Genomic DNA, 22,553 nt, shown 5'->3' on the forward strand with positions numbered 1-22,553 from the left:
GCCGAACTAACCTGGAACGACGAGGCCTTGGCGGCTATATTCTGGCAGGGACTGTCCCCTAAATTTAAGGACGAGCTTGCCGCCTGAGATCTGCCATCTACCCTGGATGGCCTCATTCTTCTGGCCGCTCGGATTGACATAAGGATCCGAGAACAGTCCCAAGAGTTTAGTCGGGAGGGAGGACTCCCTAGGCCGGCTCTTACATTTCAGCAACCCCTGCTGCCCTCATCAGCTGTTCTACCAGAGGAGTCTATGAAGGACCATCTGAAGTTGTCTATCCAGGAGAGACAACGCAGACGCACTTCGGGACTCTGTCTGTATTGCAGCCTCATAGACCATCTTGTGCGTCTGTGCCCCCAAAAGTCCCAGAGCCTAGGGTTGGTTGGAGAGGCAACTCTTCATGAAGAAGGACTTTCTTCCAAATTGTCCATCCCCATGACCATAGTGTCCGGTGAAAAGACGCATCGGGTCTCTGCCTATCTGGACTCTGGATCCGCAACTAACTTCATTCAGAGAGACCTGGTGGATCTTCTCCAGTTGCTCACAACACCCCATGGAGAGGCCGTTGATCGTTGCCTCGGTGAATGGACTGCCTCTGCCCGACCCAATTGTAGCTGTGACCAAACCGCTGAGGATCCAAGTGGGAGCCCTTCATTCAGAGCTAGCCTCGTTTCTTGTCTTGCCCAAGACAATCAACCCTGTGCTGCTGGGCCGTCCTTGGCTTCGACTACATGCCCCAGTTTTGGACTGGAATTCTGGATAGGTTCTCCAGTGGGGTCCTAAGTGCCTCAACCGCTGCCTGGGGCAGATCCATCAGGCCCAGCCTCCCCATCCTCAGTAATTGGCAGGATTACCTTCTCACTATTCAAAGTTTGTGGATGTCGTCAGTAAGAGGGAGGCGGAGATGCTGCCCCCACACTGGGCGTATGACTGCCTTATTGAACTTGTTCCTGACGCATCCCTTCCCCGTGGAAGGGTATACCCTCTCTCCTTGCCTGAGACTCAGTCTATGTCCACCTATATTAAGGAGAATTTGGAGAGGGGTTTCATACTAAAATCCTCCACGGCCGGGTTCTTCTTTGTCAAAAAAAAGGACGGTTCCCTTCGACCCTGTATCGACTACCGGGGCCTCAACCAGATCACGGTCAAAAATAGATATCCGTTGCCACTGATTTCAGAACTTTATGACCGCATAAGAGGAGCCAAGATTTTTTTTCTAAGCTAGACCTGCGTGGGGTTTACAACCTAATCCGGATTCACCGGGGTGACAAATGGAAGACGCCATTTAACACCCGAGACGGGCACTATGAATACATGATGATGCCCTTCGGCCTGTGTAACGCTGCCGCGGTCTTCCAGGAATTCGTCAATGACATCTTCCGGGATCTCCTCTTTCTGTGTTGTGGTCTATCATGATGACTTGTTAATTTTTTTCCCCAGACCCGTTGACTCATCAGGGACATGTCCGTCAAGTTCTAATGCGATTGAGGGAGAAATGCCTTTATGCCAAGCTGGAGAAGTGCATGTTTGAGAGGAACTCTACCCTTCCTGGGCTACATCATCTCAGATCAAGGTCTATAGATGGATCCTGAGAAGGTAAAGGCCGTCATGGAATGGCCACGTCCTCAAGGCTTATGGTCCATACAGCATTTCTTGGGATTCACCAACTTCTACCGGCAGTTCATCCCGAGCTTCTCTTCACTGACAGCTCCCATGTTTACCCTGACCAAGACCTACCTTCCGCTTCTCGACTGGTCAACCTCTTCATCCAACACATCTTCTGCCTGCATGGCTTACCTCTGCATATCGTGTCTGATCAGGGGGTTCAGTTCACCTCAAAGTTCTGATCCCTCTGTAAACTCCTCAATATAAAGTTTAACTTTTCCTCAGCCTACCATCCCCAGTCCAATGGTCAAGAGGATCAATCAGATCATGGAGAACTACCTACGACACTTCATCTCCAGGCAGCATGATGACTGGGTGCAGCTTCTTCATTGGGCCAAGTTCTCTTATAACAACCATACAAGCGAGTCCACAAGAACCACACTATTCTTCATCGTTTACGGCCAACACTGACGAACCTCTCTCCCGGTGTCCGTTATGTCGCAGGTGACCGCAGCTGACTCTGCATTCAGGGACTTCCTACAGATCTGGCAGCAAACCCGATCCTCTATTCTGCTGGCGGTCGACCACATGAAGCGACAGGTAGACACACGGAGAAGAGAGCCTCCCCAGTTTCTCACGGGTACCAAGGTCTGGCTGTCCTCAAGAAATATCCGGCTGAGGGTGCTGTCGTGCAAATTCACTCCCAGGTTCCTCTGACCCTTTGACATCCTCCAGTTGATCAAGCCACTCTCTTATAAGCTTCGGCTGCCCGATACCCTCAGAATCCCCAACTCCTTTCACATGTCTCTTCTGAAGCCTGTGGTCCTGAACCACTACTCTAAGACTCTTAGCTCTGCAGTTGCCCCCAGCGGTTCTGTCTATGTATTTGAGATCAAGGAGATCTTGGACTTCAAGAGGATAAGAGGAGAAGACTTTTACTTGGTGGATTGGAAGGGGTTTCACCCAGAAGAGAGCTCCTGGGAGTCAGAGGAGAACTTCAAGTCTTCTGATTAAGAAGTTCCTCTTTCGTTCTGGCCCCAAGAAGAGGGGGCGTAAGAGGGTGGATACCGCAGACCGCAGACTCCTATCATCCTGCAGACATCTTCCTCCCCAGAGATGCCAGCACATGCGGCCATCCTGTCCTGCAGTGACCACTCGAGCTCATTCCCAGCCTTAAAGGGCCAGATCGCACACATGTTTAGATTTGACTGATTGCTCCCAGATCACCCTGGACTATAAAGAAGTGCCCTGCCTCTTCACTCATTGCCTGAGCGTTGTTGTGTTTAACCGTGTTATTCTTTGAATTTTGTCCCTTAGTCTTTTCCAGTTCCCAGTGTTCCCGTACCTGCTACCTGTATCCTGTATTCTGTGCTACCTTGTTCCTGAGCCATAGAGAGTTGGAGTCGTGTTGTGCCGTATACTACGCCTTCTGTGTTACACCGCGCATGGTGTGTGCCTGCTGCCAAGGTCTCATCCAAGCCTATCATCGCTACTCTCTAAATTACCACAGGTACCCTTATTCGAACTATAGACATTGACTTGGTACCCTGTTGGCCAGCTGCTATCCCACTACGGCGGTACGGCCCAGTGGGTCCACATACCCACAGATCGTGACAGCATGTAAGCAACAGAACTGGACCATGGAGCAATGAAAGAAGGAGGCCTGGTCTGACAAATCACGTTTTCTTTTACATCACATGGACAGCCGGGTACGTGCTAAGCTAACTCTTCATTTCTGGATATTTTCATCCCATCCTTGTTCTCTTTTTTTATGTTACACTAATTTTTGAGTATTACAAGTATGTATGAATGATTTTGTCAATTTCTCACATTTTCAAGAAAATTTCAAAAGGCTATTTTTACAGGGGCCAGTTCAGTTGTGAAGCGGCTTTTAGGGCCTTATATATTAGAAACCGCCAAAAAGTCACCCCATTTTAAAATCTTCACCCCTCAAAGTATTCAAAACAGCATTTAGAAAGTTTCTTAACCCTTTAAACGTTTCACAGGAATTAAAGCAACGTAGAGGTGAAATTTTCAAATTTCATTTTTTTTTTGCAGAAATTCATTTTTATTCTATTTTTTTTGTAACACAGAAGTTTTTACCAGAGAAACGCAACTCAATATTTATTGCCCAGATTCTGCAGTTTTTAGAAATATCCCACATGTGGCCCTAGTGTGGTAATGGACTGAAGCACCGGCCTCAGAAGCAAAGGAGCAACTGGTGGATTTTGGGCCTCCTTTTTATTAGAAAATATTTTAGGCTCCATGTCAGGTTTCAAGGGCTCTTTCGGTGCCAAAACAGTGGAAATCCACCAAAAGTGACCCCATTTTGGAAACTACACCCCTTGAGGAAATTATCTAGGGGTATAGTGAGCATTTTGACCCCGCAGGTTTTTTGCAGAAATTATTGGAAGTAGGCCGTGAAAATAAAAATCGTCATTCTTTCAAAGATTATGTAGGTTTAGCTAATTTTTTCTAATTTCCACGAGGACTAAAGGAGAAAAAGCACCACAAAATTTGTAAAGCAATTTCTCCCGAGTAAAACAATACCCCACATGTGGTTATAAACGGATGTTTGGACACACGGCAGAGCTTAGAAGGGAAAGAGCGCCATTGGGTTTTGGAGCTCAAATTTAGCAGGAATGGTTTGTGGAGGCCATGTCGCATTTGCAAAGCCCCTGAGGTACCAAAACAGTGAAAACGCCAAAAAAGTGACTCCATTGAGAAAACTACACCCCTTGAGGAATCCATCTAGGGGTGTAGTGAGCATTTTGCCCCCACAGGTGTTTCATAGATTTTATTAGAATTGGGCAGTGAAAATAAAAAAATCCTTTTTCTTCAATAAGACGTAGCTTTAGCTCCAAATTTTTAATTTTCTCAACAAATAAAGGAAAAAAAGAACCCCAACACTTGTAAAGCAACTTCTCTGGAGTACGGCAATACCCCACACGTGGTCGTAAAATGCTGTTTGGGCACACGGCAGGGCTCAGAAGGGAAGGAGCGCCATTTGCTTTTGGTGTACAGATTTTGCTGCATTTGGTTTCTGGTCGCTATGTTGCATTTGCAAAGTCCCTGTGGGACCAAAACAGTGGATCCCCCCCAGAAGTGACCCCATTTTGGAAACAACACCCTCAAGGTATTCACCTAGGGGTGTAGTGAGCATGTTAACCCCACAGGTGTTTTGCAGAAATTCGTGTGCACACGATGTGGGAGAATGAAAATGGGAATTTTTCCTTAGATACGCCAATATGTGGTGCCCGGCTTGTGCCACCATAACAAGACAGCTCTCAATTATTATGCGGTGTTTCCCTGTTTTAGAATCACCCTACATGTGGCCCTAATCTTTTGCCTGGACATTCGACAGGGCTCAGGAGTGAAAGAGTACCATGTAAAATTGAGGCCTAATTTGGCGACTTATAAAGTATTGGTTCACAATTGCAGAGGCTTTGATGTGAAATAATAAAAGAAACCCCTGAGAAGTGACCCCATTTTGGAAACTGCACCCCTCAAGGCATTTATTAAGAGGTGTAGTGAGCATTTTCACCCCACGTGTCTTTTCCATAAATGATTGCGCTGCGGAAGGTACAAATTAAATAGTTTCCCTAGATATGCCAATTCAGTGTCAAATGTCATGCCCAGCTTGTGCCACTTTTTTTTTTATATACACCGTTCACCGTACGTTATAAACTACATGTTACCTTTATTCTGCGGGTCAGTACGATTCCGGCGATACCAAATTTATAGAACTTTTTTATAACTTTTTGCACAATAAAATTACTTTTGGAAAGAGAATGTATTTTTTCTGTCGCCAAGTTGTGAGAGCCATAACTTTTACATTTTTTCGTCGATGGAGCTGTGTGAGGGCTTGTTTTTTTTGCGAGACGAAGTATAGATTTTATCGGTACCATTTTTGGATACATGCGACTTTTTGATCACTTTTTATTTCAATTTTTGGAAGACAGTGACCAAAAAAACAGTAATTATGGCAGTGTTTTTGAGGTTTTTTTTTACGGCGTTCACTGCGCTGGATAAATAACATAATATTTTTATAGTTCAGGTCGTTACGGTCGCTGCGATACCAAATATGTATGGCTTTATTATTTTTTTCAATAATAAATGACTTATAAGGGAAAAAGGGCGATTGTGTTTTGTGTTATTATTTGAAACTTTTATTGTATGTTTTCCAACTTTTATTTTTACTTTTTTTACACTTTTTTTTACACTTTTCTTTAGTCCCACTAGGGGACTTGAATGTCCAACTATTTGTTTGATGTTCTAATACATTGCACTACCTATGTAGTGCAATGTATTGGAACTGTCAGTTGTTCACTGACAGCAAGCCGATCAGGCTCCGCCTCTGGGCGGGGCCTAATCAGCTTACGTAATGGCAGACAGGAGTCCATTGTTAGGGCTCCTGTTGCCATGGTAGCAGTCGCCAGCCTTGCCATCGCATGGCAAGGCTGCCGATTGCATACAAACCTCTAGGATGCAGCGATCACAATGGATCGCTGCATCGAAGGGGTTAATGCCAGGAATCGGAGCTAGCTCCGGTTCCTGGCGATAGATCGGGGTGTCCGCTGTAACATACAGCGGACACCCACTGCTGATGACGCCGGCTCAGCTTCTGAGCCGGAAGCTGAGCCGGCGCCATCTTGCCGATGTTACCGGAAGCCTCCTGGGCCCCGCCGACGACGGGGCATAGGAGGATTCCGTTACAGGCTGATCGGGAGGTAAGCATTAGCCCTCCGATCGCCTTTGCAGCCACCGGCAACCCAGCGATCACGTTGCTGGGGTGCCGGTGGCTATAAACTCCTCACATGCTGCGATCTCTATTGAACGCAGCATGTGAGGGGTTAATCGGTCGGATCGGAGGCTAGCTCCGGTCCTGGCCGATACCTTAGGGTGCCAGCTGTAACATACAGCTGTCACCCGGTGGTGATGTCGCTGGCTCAGCTCCTGAGCCAGCTTCATCTCCATGACGTATATTTATGTGAAAAGGCGGTAAGCCACCGATTTTAATGACGTTTATATACGTGATCCGGCGGGAAGGGGTTAAAAAAATAAAGCATAGGTTAACCCTTAAGGGTATGTTCACACAGTTTTTTGCAAACATTAAAATCTGCCTCAAAATTCCTTCAGGAATTCCTTTCACTGCGTTTTTCTGTCATTGAGCGCCGCGGCAAAAATCGCAGCGAAAACAGCTTTCTCTGCCTCGCATTGATTTCAATGGAAGGTCAGAGAAGGAACCGCGGGAAGAAAGCACATTTCACTCACGGGGAAAAAAACGCCTCTACCTCCCATTGAAATCAATGGGAGGCGTTTTCAGAAGTTATTTGGCGCAGTTTCCGACGTGGTTGCCGCTTCATAAACAGTGCCAAAAAACTCTGTGTGAACTAGCCGTAACACCTTCCCTCCGCAGCTATTTTTCGGATTTTCATTATAGTTTTTTCCTCCCAACTTTTTTTCCATTTTCGTTAATAAAGCCATATAAGGTTTTTGCTTTTTTTTTGCGGGGTGGAATAGGAAAAAAATTGTGATTCAGTCTTGGGTTTCATTTTTACGTCGTTCACCATGCGTTAAATCCGCATGTTAACTTTATTCTGTGAGTCAATACGATTACAGTGACACCAAATTTACATTTTTGTTAATGTTTTGGTAATTGTTCAAAATAAAATTTGTTTTGTGTTGCCATATTCTGAGAGCCATAACTTTTTTATTTTTGGGTTGATTGAGCGGTGTGAGTGATTGTCTTTTGCGGGCAAACTGTATTTCGGGGTACATGAGTCTTTATGATCACTTTTTGTTCCATTTTTAGTGGGGGATGAGATGACCAAAAAACTGTGGTTCTGGCATATTCATTTTTTTGCGAAGTTTACCATGCGTGTTAAATAATGTTATATTGTAATAGTTCGAACTTTAATGGAGACTAGTTATGCAAATATTTTTTTTTTTACATTGCTTTTAGGGGAAAATGGGCAATTTTTTTTAATTAAACTTTTAATGTTTATATATACACTACCGTTCAAAAGTTTAGGGTCACTTACAAATTTCCTTATTTTTGAAAGAAAAGCACAGTTTTTTTCAATGAAGATAACATTAAATTAATACACTCTATACATTGTTAATGTGCTAAATGACTATTCTAGCTGCAAACGTCTGGTTTTTAATGCAACATCTACATCAGTGTATAGAGCCCATTTCCAGCAACCATCACTCCAGTGTTCTAATTGTACATTGTGTTTGCTAACTGTGTTAGAAGGCTAATGGATGATTAGAAAACACTTGAAAACCCTTGTGCAATTATGTTAGCACCGCTGTAAACAGTTTTCCTGTTTAGAGGAGCTATAAAACTGACGTTCCTCTGAGCTAGTTGAGAATCTAGAGCATTACATTTGTGGGTTTGATTAAACTCTCAAAATGGCTAGTAAAAGAGAGCTTTCATGCGAAACTCGACAGTTTATTCTTGTTCTTAGAAATGAAGGCTATTCCATGCGAGAAATTGCCAAGAAACTGAAGATTTCCTACAACGGTGTGTACTACTCCCTTCAGAGGACAGCACACACAGGCTCTAACCAGAGTAGAAAGAAAAGTGGGAGGCCCCGCTGCACAACTGAGCAACAAGACACACAGAAGAACATTTGTGAGACGCAGAACAACTGAACAACATAACAACAGAACAACTGAAAAGATGCTGGAAGAGTGCCTGACACCATCTGTCAAGCATGGTGGAGGTAATGTGATGGTCTGGGGTTGCTTTGGTGCTGGTTAAGTGGGAGATTTGTACAAGGTAAAAGGGATTTTGAATAAGGAAGGCTATCACTCCATTTTGCAAAGCCATTGTAATGGCAGGAAGGAGGTGAAGGGAAAGTGAGCCCTAATCTACCCACCGCCCTGTCCCTGCCTACTTGCAACGACCCGCCCTAGGCGACGAGGTACAACTGGGCGGCGGTCCCTACGCTGGCTAAGTGCACTGGAAGACAAACGGGGAACACGCAAGGGAAGGGGCAGTAGCCACGGAACGCCACGAGGAAACGGGGCGGTGAACGAACAGTCAGGACCAGGACGAAGTGAGTACACCCGAGCGGGCACGGAGACAGAAGCAAGCCAGGGCAAGCAAAGCAGGTCAAGCAGAACTGCAGCAAGGCAGAAGCACGGCAGAAGCAGGCTGGAGCAAGCAGCAGTGGGGCCAGGAATCCAAAAGAATTACAAGCACTGAGGGAGAGCACAGGGCAGGTAATAAAGGGCAGGGGGCGGAGCTAACTCCGAGAGACCAGGCCGCGATAGGCTCTCCCACTCCTGAGCCTGCCACCCTGGTTGGTGGGAGATGGTGTCAGTCGAACAGGTCTGGCCTCAGGTGTGGATTGATTAATCCCAGGAGTATAGCTAGATGAAGTACCTGGCAGATCCCTAACAGTACTCCCCCTTTTATGAGGGGCCACCGGACCCTTACTAAGGGGACCCGGTTTAGTGGGGAAGAGGAGGTGGAACCTCCTGATCAATACCCCAGCGTGAACATCACGGGCAGGTACCCAAGTCCTCTCCTCCGGCCCGTATCCTTTCCAATGGACCAGGTACTGGAGGGAGCCCTGGACCATCCTACTGTCCATAATCTTGGCCACCTCGAATTCCACCCCCTCAGGGGTGAGAACGGGAACAGGAGGTATCCTCGAGGGGGACCAGGACGGGGAGCAGCGTTTAAGGAGGGAGGCATGGAAGACGTCATGTATGCGAAAGGATGGGGGGAGCTCCAGACGGAAGGATACAGGGTTGAGGACTTCAATGATCTTATAAGGTCCAATGAATCGGGGAGCAAACTTCCTGGACGGGACCTTAAGGCGCAAGTTCCTGGACGACAACCAGACCAAATCCCCGACGACAAACCGGGGGTTAGCAGAACGTCTACTATCGGCCTGAATCTTTTGTGCGCTCTGGGACGCCTCTAGGTTCTTCTGAACCTGGGCCCAGACAGTGCACAGTTCCCGATGAACCTCCTCTACCTCAGGATTATTGGAACAACCAGGGGAGACGGAGGAGAACCTTGGGTTAAACCCGAAATTACAGAAAAACGGGGAGACCCCTGACGAGTTACTGACCCGGTTATTCAGGGAAAATTCAGCAAGGGGAAGGAATGAGACCCAATCGAATTGGCAGTCCGAGATGAAACACCTTAAATATTGTTCCAGGGATTGGTTGGTCCTTTCCGTTTGGCCATTAGTTTCGGGATGGAAGGCGGAGGAGAAGGACAGATCAATCTCCAACTTTTTACAAAAAGCTCTCCAAAATAAGGAAACAAATTGTACCCCTCTGTCAGAAACGATATTGACTGGGGCCCCATGGAGACGCAGGATGTGTTTCACGAACAAAGAAGCTAACGTCTTGGCGTTAGGTAGCTTCTTAAGGGGCACAAAGTGGCACATCTTGCTGAAGCGGTCGACTACCACCCACACCACCGACTTGCCCTGAGATGGAGGCAAATCGGTGATAAAATCCATGGAGATATGGGTCCAAGGTCTCTGGGGAATGGGCAAGGAACGTAGTAGGCCCACAGGTCGGGACCTAGGGGTTTTGGACCTAGCGCAAACCTCACAAGCGGCGACGTAAGCCCTAACATCTTTAGGCAACCCAGGCCACCAATAGTTTCTGGTAATGAGGTGTTTGGTGCCCAAGATGCCAGGATGACCAGATAGAGCGGAGTCATGGTTTTCCCTGAGTACCCTCAGCCGGTATTGCAGGGGAACAAACAGTTTGTCCCCAGGGACGTTCCCGGGAGCTGCACCCTGATCAGCCGCGATATCAGAAGCTAAATCAGAATCCGTGGCAGAGACGATTATACCAGGGGGTAAAATACAAGCGGGATCCTTCTCGGAAGGAGGATTGGCCATGAAACTACGTGACAGAGCGTCAGCCTTAATATTCTTGGACCCAGCCCTATAGGTAACCAAGAAATTAAATCTGGTAAAGAATAGTGCCCACCGAGCTTGTCTAGGATTAAGCCTCCGGGCCGATTCTAGGAAAACCAGATTCTTGTGATCCGTAAGGACCGTTACCTGGTGTCTGGCCCCCTCCAGGAAGTGCCGCCACTCCTCAAACGCCCATTTAATGGCTAGAAGTTCGCGGTTGCCAATATCATAGTTACTCTCCGTGGGCGAAAACTTCCTAGAGAAGTAAGCACAGGGGCGGAGATGGGTGAGGGAGCTGGTACCCTGGGACAAGACGGCCCCCACTCCCACCTCGGAAGCGTCAACCTCCACAATAAATGGCTCCTCTTGGTTGGGCTGAATCAGCACGGGGGCCGAGATAAAGCACTTCTTGAGAGTCTCAAAGGCCTGGACGGCCTCAGGGGGCCAATGGAGGACATCGGCACCCTTGCGGGTGAGGTCCGTAAGAGGCTTAGCGACGACCGAGAAGTTGGCAATAAATCTCCTGTAATAGTTGGCGAACCCTAAAAAACACTGTAACGCCTTAAGGGAGGCAGGTTGGACCCATTCCGCCACAGCTTGAACCTTGGCAGGGTCCATGCGGAATTCATGAGGAGTGAGGATTTGCCCTAAAAATGGTATCTCCTGTACCCCAAAGACACATTTTTCAGTCTTAGCAAACAGATTATTCTCCCGAAGGACCTGGAGCACCTTCCTGACATGCTCCACGTGGGAGGGCCAGTCCTTGGAAAACACCAGTATGTCATCAAGGTACACAACAAGAAATATCCCCAGGTAATCTCTCAGGATTTCATTAATAAAATTCTGGAAGACAGCAGGGGCATTACACAACCCAAAGGGCATGACCAGGTATTCGAAATGACCCTCGGGTGTGTTGAACGCAGTTTTCCACTCATCCCCCTCTTTGATGCGGATAAGGTTATATGCCCCCCGTAGATCGAACTTAGAAAACCACTGGGCTCCCTGAACCTGATTAAAAAGATCCGGAATCAAAGGAAGTGGGTACTGGTTCCTTACGGTGACCTTATTCAGGTTACGATAATCAATGCACGGCCTAAGACCACCATCCTTCTTCCCCACGAAGAAGAAGCCAGCACCTACAGGAGAAGTCGAGGGGCGAATGAAACCCTTGGCCAGGCATTCTTGGATATATACCCTCATCGCTTCACGTTCAGGACATGAAAGATTAAATATCCTACCCTTAGGAAGCTTGGCACCAGGCACCAAATCGATGGCGCAATCGTAATCTCTATGGGGGGGCAACACCTCAGAGGCCTCCTTGGAAAACACATCGGCGAAGTCCTGAACAAACTCAGGAAGCGTGTTTACCTCCTCCCGGGGAGAAATAGAGTTAACAGAAAGACATGACATCAGACATTCATTACCCCATTTGGTGAGATCCCCAGTATTCCAATCAAACGTGGGATTATGCAACTGCAACCAGGGAAGACCTAATACCAGATCAGACGATAATCCCTGCATCACCAGTACAGAGCACTGCTCCAAATGCATGGAGCCAACCAGGAGTTCAAAAACAGGGGTATGTTGAGTAAAATAACCATTAGCAAGGGGGGTTGAGTCGATTCCTACTACAGGGATAGGATAAGGTAAATCAATACAAGGCATCTTTAGAGACATAGCAAATTCCACAGACATGATATTAGCAGATGAGCCAGAATCCACGAAAGCACTGCCCGTGGCAGACCGGCCAGCAAACGAGACCTGAAAGGGAAGCAAAATTTTATTGCGTTTCACATTAACGGGAAATACCTGTGCGCCCAAGTGACCTCCCCGATGATCACTTAGGCGCGGAAGTTTTCCGGCTTCTTATTCTTGCGCCTGGGACAGGTGTTCAGTAGATGCTTGTCGTCCCCACAGTAGAAGCAGAGACCATTCATTCTGCGAAACTCCCTACGTTGTCGAGGGGACATGGAGGCCCCGAGTTGCATAGGTACCTCCGAGTCCTCCGTGGAGGGGCGAGGAGACGGGACCTCGGGGGGAATCGCAGAAAAGTCAGAGGGGAGCACACTGAAGCGTTCTAGCTGACGTTCCCTGAGACGTCGGTCAAGTCGTACTGCTAGGGCCATAACCTGGTCAAGGGAGTCAGGCGAGGGGTAGCTAACCAGCAGATCCTTCAGGGCGTCAGATAATCCTAACCTAAACTGGCACCTTAGGGCCGGATCGTTCCACTGAGAAGCTACGCACCACTTCCTAAAATCAGAACAGTATTCCTCAACCGGTCTCCTACCCTGACGTAAGGTCACCAGCTGACTCTCGGCTAAAGCAGTCCTGTCAGTCTCGTCGTAAATGAGTCCGAGGGCAGAGAAAAAACGATCAACAGAGGAAAGTTCAGGGGCGTCAGGAGCCAAGGAGAAGGCCCACTCTTGGGGCCCTTCCTGGAGTCGGGATATGATGATACCCACCCGCTGGTTCTCGGAACCTGAGGAGTGGGGCTTTAGGCGGAAATACAGTCTGCAACTCTCCCGGAAGGAGAGAAACGTCTTACGGTCCCCTGAGAACCGGTCAGGTAACTTGAGGTCGGGTTCTAGAGGTGAGGTGAGGGGTACTACTAAAGCAGCGTCACCCTGATTGACCCTTTGGGCCAGGGCCTGGACCTGTAGGGAGAGGCCCTGCATCTGCTGGGTCAGGGTCTCAAGGGGGTCCATGATAGCGTCAGCGTAGGAGAAAGGGTAGACTAGGTAAGGGCTTGTAATTATGTAATGGCAGGAAGGAGGTGAAGGGAAAGTGAGCCCTAATCTACCCACCGCCCTGTCCCTGCCTACTTGCAACGACCCGCCCTAGGCGACGAGGTACAACTGGGCGGCGGTCCCTACGCTGGCTAAGTGCACTGGAAGACAAACGGGGAACACGCAAGGGAAGGGGCAGTAGCCACGGAACGCCACGAGGAAACGGGGCGGTGAACGAACAGTCAGGACCAGGACGAAGTGAGTACACCCGAGCGGGCACGGAGACAGAAGCAAGCCAGGGCAAGCAAAGCAGGTCAAGCAGAACTGCAGCAAGGCAGAAGCACGGCAGAAGCAGGCTGGAGCAAGCAGCAGTGGGGCCAGGAATCCAAAAGAATTACAAGCACTGAGGGAGAGCACAGGGCAGGTAATAAAGGGCAGGGGGCGGAGCTAACTCCGAGAGACCAGGCCGCGATAGGCTCTCCCACTCCTGAGCCTGCCACCCTGGTTGGTGGGAGATGGTGTCAGTCGAACAGGTCTGGCCTCAGGTGTGGATTGATTAATCCCAGGAGTATAGCTAGATGAAGTACCTGGCAGATCCCTAACAGCCATGCCATACCCTGTGGACAGCGCTTGATTGGAGCCAATTTCATCCTACAACAGGACAATGACCCAAAGCACACCTTCAAATTATGCAAGAACTATTTAGGGAAGAAGCAGGCAGCTGGTATTCTATCTGTAAGGGTATGTGCACACACACTAATTACGTCCGTAATTTACGGACGTATTTCGGCCGCAAGTACCGGACCGAACATAGTGCAGGGAGCCGGGCTCCTAGCATCATAGTTATATACGATGCTAGGAGTCCCTGCCTCTCTGCAGGACAACTTTCCCGTACTGTAATCATGTTTTCAGTACGGGACAGTAGTTCCACGGAGAGGCAGGGACTCCTAGCATCATACATATGTATGATGCTAGGAGCCCGGCTCCCTGCACTGAGTTCGGTCCGGGACTTGCGGCCGAAATACGTCCGTCAATTACGGACGTAATTAGTGTGTGTGCACATACCCTAATGGAGCGGCCAGCGCAGTCACCAGATCTCAACCCCATAGAGCTGTTGTGGAGCAGCTTGACCGTATGGTACGCAAGAAGTGCCCATCAAGCCAATCCAACGTGTGGGAGGGCCTTCTGGAAGCATGGGGTGAAATTTCTCCCAATTACCTCAGCAAATTAACAGCTAGAATGCCAAAGGTCTGCAATGCTGTAATTGCTGCAAATGGAGCATTCTTTGACAAAAGCAAAGTTTGAAGGAGAAAATTATTATTTCAAATAAAAATCATTATTTCTAACCTTGTCAATGTCTTGACTATATATTCTAGTCATTTTGCAACTCATTTGATAAATATAAGTGTGAGTTTTCATGGAAAACACAAAATTGTCTGGGTGACCCCAAACTTTTAAACGGTAGTGTGTGTATATATATATATATATATATATATATAAAATCTCTATTCAACTTTTTTTATTAGTCCTCCTAGGGGATTTGGACCTGCAATCATTGGATTGCTTGCATGATATACTACAATACTAACGTATTGCAGTATATCGTGATTCTGATTCGCGGACAACTTAGGGGTTAAAAAAGCGGTATCTCGCTCGTTACACTGAAGTGTCAGCTGTAACTTACAGCCGACACGCTCGTCTAATGGAGTGGGTTCAGCCCATGAGCCTGCTCCATACTTCCCCACCCGAGCTTCGCAGTATATGTACGGCGGATGTTAAGGGGTTAAACATAATTTTAAAGTTTACATGTTGACCTACCTAAGAGTTAACAAACACATTGCTTTTATAGTTCATTCCCATTTAGAGCTGCACTTACAATTCTGCAGAATGTTGATGTAAAATCTCACATTATTCCCAGTTTGTTCAGTGTTTCTACAGAGTTTGCTCTAGTGATCTGAATTTTTTGCATGATCTGCGGGTGAGGCCGGATTCACACACAGCCTTTTTCTCTGCTTTGCTGTTTTTTTGTGGTGTTTTTTTTAGGCTGGATTCACACATCGCATATTGCTGTTTTTTTGTGCGTTTTTACCTGACATTTTTAATGGCGTTTTACGCAGTGGTTTTTTTCAGCATTTTTTAGTGTGGCCAGATGTTACATTAAAGTCTATAGTAAAATATAAAATGCACTAAACACGACTGAATTTTTGTTTGTGTCATTTTTAGGCAAATTTCTGGTCTGTGGCGTTTTTTCTTTCTAATGCAGCATGCTATGGGTATGGCGTTATTTTAGACGTTTTTCCCCATAGGCTTCTCTATAAGACTTTAAAAATACCAGAAAAAAAATAATGTACAAAATAACACCAAATGAAAAACAGCACCAAACACTAGCACAGGCCGGACGGACCCTGCCGCAGTGGAGGGGAGGCCAGACATGACGGAGATAGGAGGGCGGATTGTGTCCCAGCCAAAGGGGAGGGTTAGTGGAGGGGGTGGGTCTAGGAGAGGGAGGGGATCCGGTGAGGGTTAGCCGGAAGTGCGCTGACTTCCCGGTCTTTTGGTCAGGAGCAGCGCACGGAGTAAGTCATCTCCATACACGCAGCTCCCATCCGACGGCCATCTTACCTGATGTCAGTGCAGCAGTTCATCGAGCAGATGCGGGCGGCGGCTGCTGCATTCAGTCCCGCATGGTTGGAGGAGCAAGCTGCAGCGGTGGCCAACGCTCTGGTACCTTTGGCTGTCTCTCCCCCACGACGGGCCCGGCGCTCGCGCCCTCCAGAACGGCTGAGCCCCGACGTGGCTCCTCGGACTCGGCGCTGCAGAGGGAGCCCTGTGAGGGACCCTCCGGCTAGGGTGTCTGGCAGCACTGATACTGCAGCCGGTGCCAGGGTCGGGAGGAATCCCGAGGAATTTGCGGCGGAGTCCAGTGGAGGTGGGGGGGGTGCGGCTTCTACTTCCGGTCGTCCCTCCACTCTCCAGTTCTACGCCGGGTTCTATGGTTTGGACGGCTGCCCCTGGTGATGTGCCGGCTGGGGGTGGAGCCCCACGGCAATCCGGAGGAAGCAAGGGACCTGTCCGTGTCGTGGGTGACTTCCAGGCGGCGAGGTGCCGGCCCTCCGGTGTCAGTCGACTGCCAGAGAGAGAGAGCTTGGGAGCCCGCCCCTCCCCACCTCGGTTCCGGCCGTTGAGCACGCCATGGATCGGGGACCAGATCTACCGAAGAGCTTGAGGATGGGGAACTTCGTGGACAGGATGGTCCAGCTGATGGGTCCACAGCGCCTGTGCAGCTCGGTGAGTCGTTTTCACCGTCTTTACCTTTTCCTGCTATACTTATGTCTCCTGTTTTGGGGGAGGGTTCCGCGGTGGGGGAGCGGGTATGTGATGTGGGGTCTGGGTTTGTGAATGTTGGGGGTGGGGGAGATAGTCTGTGAGAGTTGGTCGGTTGCATCAAGGAATTGTTAGGCCGGCTCGGGTGTCGTCGCGCCCCCTTTGCGGTCTCCGGTGGCGGCTTGGGTGGGGGCTGGGAGGGTAAGGGTTAAAGCCCCGGCGGCGGTCGCTGCTAGTGTAGGAGCAAATACGGACTCGGTGGTGGTGTCTGTTCAGACCGACTCGGCGGCGGCGGTTAATGGTGTGCAGTTGGACGATAAAGCCAGGGGGAGGTTTATGTGTGTTTTGAGTGTCCTTTAGGGGCACACTTGAAGCAGGAAGTTCGGGAAAAAATCTGGAAGGACGAGTACATTTTTTCATTGTTGCCCCTGGAAAAATTTAATAAGGGGAAGCGTGATGAGAGTAAGAAGGAGGAGGAGGAAAAGCGTCGTTACCGCCTTATCCCTAAGACATTTGTTAACTGGTTGCAAGCGTTCGCTATTTTGGCCAGTCTTATTGGTGAAAAGCCTCTGGAACATTGCTCCCCCCTGTTTTGCTATATGGATGCAATCGGGGAAGCACATAGGGTATATGAGGGGGTAGCTTGGCTACGTTATGACGAGCAGTTTAGACAACGGAATGCGGTCAGACCCAATATTAGGTGGGACCACAAGGATATTGCCCTCTGGTTACGGGTTACGGGTTACGGCTCCGGTTCGACCGGGCCAGTTCTTTACCGGGAGCAGGGGGGCAGCAGGCCAATCGGGTCAATCCAGCTCAGGAGGCAATGCAAAGCTCGGACTGTGCTGGCAATACAATGAGGGGCAGTGTAAATTCTGTGCAGGCTGCAAGTTCAAGCACCTTTGTTCTCAATGCAATGGGGCGTCCCACGGGGCATCTATATGCTTTCGCAAGGGAATGCGAGGTGGGGAGGGGGTTTTAACTCCAGTAATGGGGGTGACGCCAGTGAAGCTGGAAAGGATGGTCAGGTTTCTAAATAGTTATCCGGACAGGGCCAGTGCGCAGTTGTTGTTTGATGGTTTTAATGTGGGTTTTTGTATCCCCTCCCCTCCTCACAGGGTCCCCTTTTCCCTAAAAAATCTGAAGTCAGCTTACCAGCATCCTGCCGTGGTTAGGGAGAAATTGGCTAAAGAGGTGGATTTGGGGCGCATGGCGGGGCCCTTTAGTTCTCTCCCCATCCCGGATTTGGTCGTCTCCTCGTTGGGGGTTGTCCCGAAGAAGGAGGCAAACAAATATCGTTTGATTCACCATTTGTCTTATCCTAAGGGATTGTCAGTTAATGACGGGATAGATCGGGATCTTTGCTCGGTCGTGTATACGTCATTTGACGCGGCGGTGCAGTGGGTGCGTTTCCATGGTAAGGGGGCGTTAATGGCCAAGACGGATGTCGAGGCGGCTTTTCGGCTGTTGCCGATGCATGCGGATAGTCAGCGTTTACTGGGGTGTTTTTGGGGGGCCGGTTTTTATGTGGATCGGTGTCTCCCCATGGGTTGTTCCATTTCTTGTGCGTACTTTGAGGTGTTTAGCTCATTCTTGGAATGGCTGGTCAAATCTGTGGCGGGGGTGGATTAGATCATTTCTTGTGCGTAGGGCCGGGACAATCCAAGGTGTGTGCTAATTTGTTGCAAGTGGTGCACAGAGTTGCGTGCGAGTTTGGGGTGCCATTGGCTCCGGAAAAAATGGTGGGGCCCACGACGACCATTGAGATTTTAGGCATTACAATTGACTCGGTGGTGATGGAATGCAGGCTCCCGGTTGACAAGTTGGTGGCGTTGCGGTCTGAAGTTGCTCGGGCGTGTCGGCTTCAAAAAATTACTTTGAAGGAACTGCAGTCCCTTCTGGGGAAATTGAACTTTGCTTGTCGCATTATGCCGATGGGTAGGGTTTTTTGTCGGTGGCTGGCGGGGGCTACGGCAGGAGTGCGTGAGCCGCATCATTTTATACGTTTGTCGGCCGAGCTCAAGGCGGACCTCACGGTTTGGGGAGATTTTCTGGAACACTATAATGGTCGTTCCTATTTGATGAGTTCAGTGGTGGAGAACGTGGACGTGGATCTGTTCACGGATGCGTCGGGGGCGTTGGGTTTCGGGGGTTTTTTGTCAGGGGCAGTGGTGTGCCTGGTCTTGGCCAGTTGGATGGGTGGAATCGGGTTTCACAAGGAATTTGGCCCTGCTCGACTTGTTTCCCATTGTGGTAGCGGTTACCATTTGGGGGGACAGGCTCAGGGACAAGAAAGTGAGGTTCCATTGCGATAATTTGGGGGTGGTCTTGGCAATCAACAATATTATGTCCTCTTCTCCTCCGGTGGTGCGGCTGTTGCGTCATTTGGTGTTGGTTTGTTTGGAACTGAATGCTTGGGTTGTGGCTGTACATGTACCGGGGGTTGATAATTCTGTCGCTGACGCTCTCTCTCGTTTGCATTGGGATTGGTTCCGGGTCTTGGTGCCAGATGCGGGAAGTGGGTATCACCTGTCCGGGCCATCTGTGGGAGTTGGTGTTCGAGCGGCGGGAGAGTTGATTAGGCGGTCGGTAGCGGACAGCACGTGGACGGCATACATGGTTAATTGGAGGTATTGGGAGGAGTGGTCGGAATCTTTGGGGGATGTTGGGTCGGACGAGGACAGGTTAGTGGCTTTGCTTTTCCTGTTGGGTTATGCGGCAGAGTTGCATTGGTCGGTTTCTCGGGTCAATCGCCTGATGGCAGCTCTCGCTTTTGGGTTTAAATTGCGGGGGTGGAAGGACTTGACTAAGGAGTTTTTGGTGCGGCAGGCGCTGAGAGGTTTTCGCAAAGGGTCTAGGACTCGTGACACTAGGCGTCCGGTTTCGTTCCATATGTTAGTACAACTGGGGGAATGGGTCGGGTCAGTTTGTAGCTCTGCCCATGAGGCTTGTTTATTTAGTCTTGCTTTCTCGCTGGCGTTTTTTGGGGCACTTCGGATTGGGGAACTTGTTTGGCCCAGCTCGCGGCGCCCTAGTGGGCTTTTGCGGAAGGATGTTGATTTGTTTGAGGACAGGATTGAGTTTAGACTTCGTTGCTCTAAGACGGATCAGTTTGTCAGGGGTCGGCGGGTGGTCCTTTTTGCGGTCCCTGGGAGTGCGTTTTGTCCGGTGCAGTGTCTGCGGGGTTTTGGTGAGGCTGCAGGGGATCAATGGGCGCCCCTGTTATGTCACAGGGATGGTTCCTTTTAGTACAAATTTCAATTCACTGCCGTCTTTAGAAAATGTTTAGCGGTTGGGGGGGTGGACACAAAAGATTTTCCACTCGTTTCGGATCAGGGTGGCGACGGAAGCAAGCCAGTGGGGCCTTGATGAGGCTGGTGTGCGGCGGATTGGCCGCTGGGAATCGGTGCGGTTCCGCTCGTATGTGCGTCCTCACCTCTTGCCAATTGGGGAGGGGGTGTAATGTTGTTAGCTTGCGGGGTTGTTGTCTGTGTCTGTTGTGGGGTGAGTGTGTTCCTAACCCTGTTTGTTTGTTGTCTTATCCTAAGTAACAGACCTGGCCTCATTTGGATCCTGGGGCATTCTTATGTTTATTGGGGTGCCCGCAGGGCTGATATTAGGCCAAACGGCAGGCAGCTGGGGGTTCCACGGGACACCGCGGCTATACATTGGCTCGGTTTCCGTGGGATGCCATGGTGCCGGGTGTTACATGAGTTTCACATTTATGCGGAATTGGACCGCACCCCAGACGTCCTTGCTCTCCATGTTGGGGCCAACAATCTTGGGGCCCGCCCGTTCCGTGAGTTGGTTCGGGACATAAAACACGATCTGTTGCACCTGTGGCCATTGTACCCGAACTTGATCACGGTGTGGTCGGATATTGTGGCAAAAAAATCTTGCCGTTCGGCATGGTCGGTGGAGCGGATCAACAAAGCCAGGATAAAAGTTAACAGGGCGGTTTCTGCATTTGTTGCGCGGAATGGTGGCATATGTGTCCGGCACTGGGACTTGGAAGCTGGAGTTGGAGCGCAGATGGTGTTCATCTGAATGATGTGGGAACGGATTTGTGGTGCTTGGGCTTGCCGGATGGCATTGATTGGGCTATTTTGTTGTGGCGGGCATCATGGGTATTGATCCCCCCGTGTTTGAAAGATGAAAGGACACTGTCTGGCGGTTGGATAGTGTGGTTTCCTTAGGGTGTTATCCCTTGGGAGAGGTGGCAGTTACCTTGCGGCATCTGCCAGGAATATTGGTGCCTCTGAGCCGGGTTTTTACGGCTGGGGGTAAAATGGTGGGACAGATAGCCGGTAACATAAAAAGTTAATGATAGCTCCAAGGACTTCTCCTAGTCTATGTGTTAATGTTTGTTTGTCAGTGGTGTCTGATGTGTTTGGGTTATAATTTATTGTTCGTGCATTATTGATTTATTATTGTTTTGTTAATAAATAATATGGATATATTCCAGGTTAGATACGCTACATGTTTTTTTTACGCAGCGTATCCGTCCCGTGGGAACCCGGCCTAAGCACTACAAAAACGCCAGAAAAAAAAGGTATGTATACAAACACAAAAAAATGCTACCAAAAACATCAGAAAAATGCTTTTTTAAAATTGAGATATATATATATATATATATATATATATATATATATATATATTTATATATATTTATTTATTTATTTATTTATTTGTTTATAATGTGTTTTTTTATGCATTTTAAAACACCAGAAAAAAATCTTTGTGTGAAGGAAGCCTAAGTAAGGCATCGTTGACATCTGCGTATGGGTCCCATTCTGACGTTCCGCCAGAGCTTCCCGTCAGAACGGGACCCTGACTGAAACAAGCGTTTGCATCACCATTTATTTCAATGGTGACGGATCCGGTGTCAATGATTTCTATTTGTCTCAGTTGAGCAAGGGTTCCATAGTTTTGAAGGAATCAATACCATAGTCGACTACGCAATTCATTCCGTCAAAACGAGGGAACCCTTGCACATCTGAGACAAACGGAAACCATTGGCACCGGATCCGTCACCATTGAAATAAATGGTGATGCAAACGCTTGTTTTAGTCAGGGTCCCGTTCTGACGGGGAACTCCGATGGAGCATCAGAGCGGGACCCTGACGCAGATGTGAACGAAGCCTAAGATAACATAAATTTTGGTGCTCATTTATTTCTGTGCTTGATGGCTCCTTGATTCTTGTACATAGCTGCAGTGTGTCAGTGTCACTGTGTCACTCACTGCACAGTAATACACAGCTGTGTCTTCTCCCTTCACACTCTTTATATGAAGCTGGGTAGTGAGAGAACTTCTCTCTATAGACATTGAGTATCTGGAGTTGAGGACAGTAGCAGTGCTCACACCATGAGAGCAGATTTCTAGTCCTAGTCCAGGGATTTGCTTGTACCAGATCAGAATCTGGTAATTTGATATTTTGTGAGTACATTTCAGGGTGATATCTTGGTCTTCTGTAGCGTGAAGATCAGGATCCTGAGACACCTGAGTATCTGACTGCACATCTGGAAACACAAGAAAGATTATTGTTTATAATTAATTGTATGTCCTTGTTTCTTATATTATTATTTTCACTAATTCTATGTAGGAATTGGTAGAATACATAATTTATTACCTAGCCGTATATTATGTATTAAATGTTAACATTACCAGTAAATCATAATAAAATCATCCTCACCTATTAGAATAGTAAGTAGTAGGAGTCCTGGGAGGACGGTTCTGCTGTTAGTCCACATCATGTTGTATTGTGTGTAGTGCAAGTTGTATCATCAGGAATCTGAGGGACTGTGAAGAGGAGATGTGACATATAGCACAGACCCCACCTCAGTATTTCCTATCATGTCACATGACAGATACCACAACTCTTCTTATGTAGGTGATATTATATAGAAATGTGTGGTTTTGTAGTCACTTTATATAGCTGACATCATAGTAAGGCCTTATTCATATTTGTGTATTTCATGTCTGTATTAGTTCTACAAG

General features: G+C 48.4%; 1 protein-coding gene across 1 annotated transcript in view; it reads right to left on the minus strand.

Moving 5' to 3' along the window:
• LOC142742794 (T cell receptor alpha chain MC.7.G5-like) overlaps positions 1–22,309 on the minus strand; it is a 328,722-nt gene extending 306,413 nt beyond the window's left edge. Inside the window, exons 1-3 of the mRNA XM_075852918.1 lie at positions 22,249–22,309; positions 21,798–22,075; positions 12,262–12,266 (exon numbers count right to left, since the gene is read on the minus strand). Coding sequence (XP_075709033.1) covers positions 12,262–12,266; positions 21,798–22,075; positions 22,249–22,309 — 344 coding nt within the window. The remainder of the gene's footprint in view (positions 1–12,261; positions 12,267–21,797; positions 22,076–22,248) is intronic.
• Between the last annotated feature and the right edge of the window lie 244 nt (positions 22,310–22,553).

Source organism: Rhinoderma darwinii, chromosome 1 (genome assembly GCF_050947455.1).
Source record: "Rhinoderma darwinii isolate aRhiDar2 chromosome 1, aRhiDar2.hap1, whole genome shotgun sequence".
NCBI lineage: Eukaryota > Metazoa > Chordata > Amphibia > Anura > Rhinodermatidae > Rhinoderma > Rhinoderma darwinii.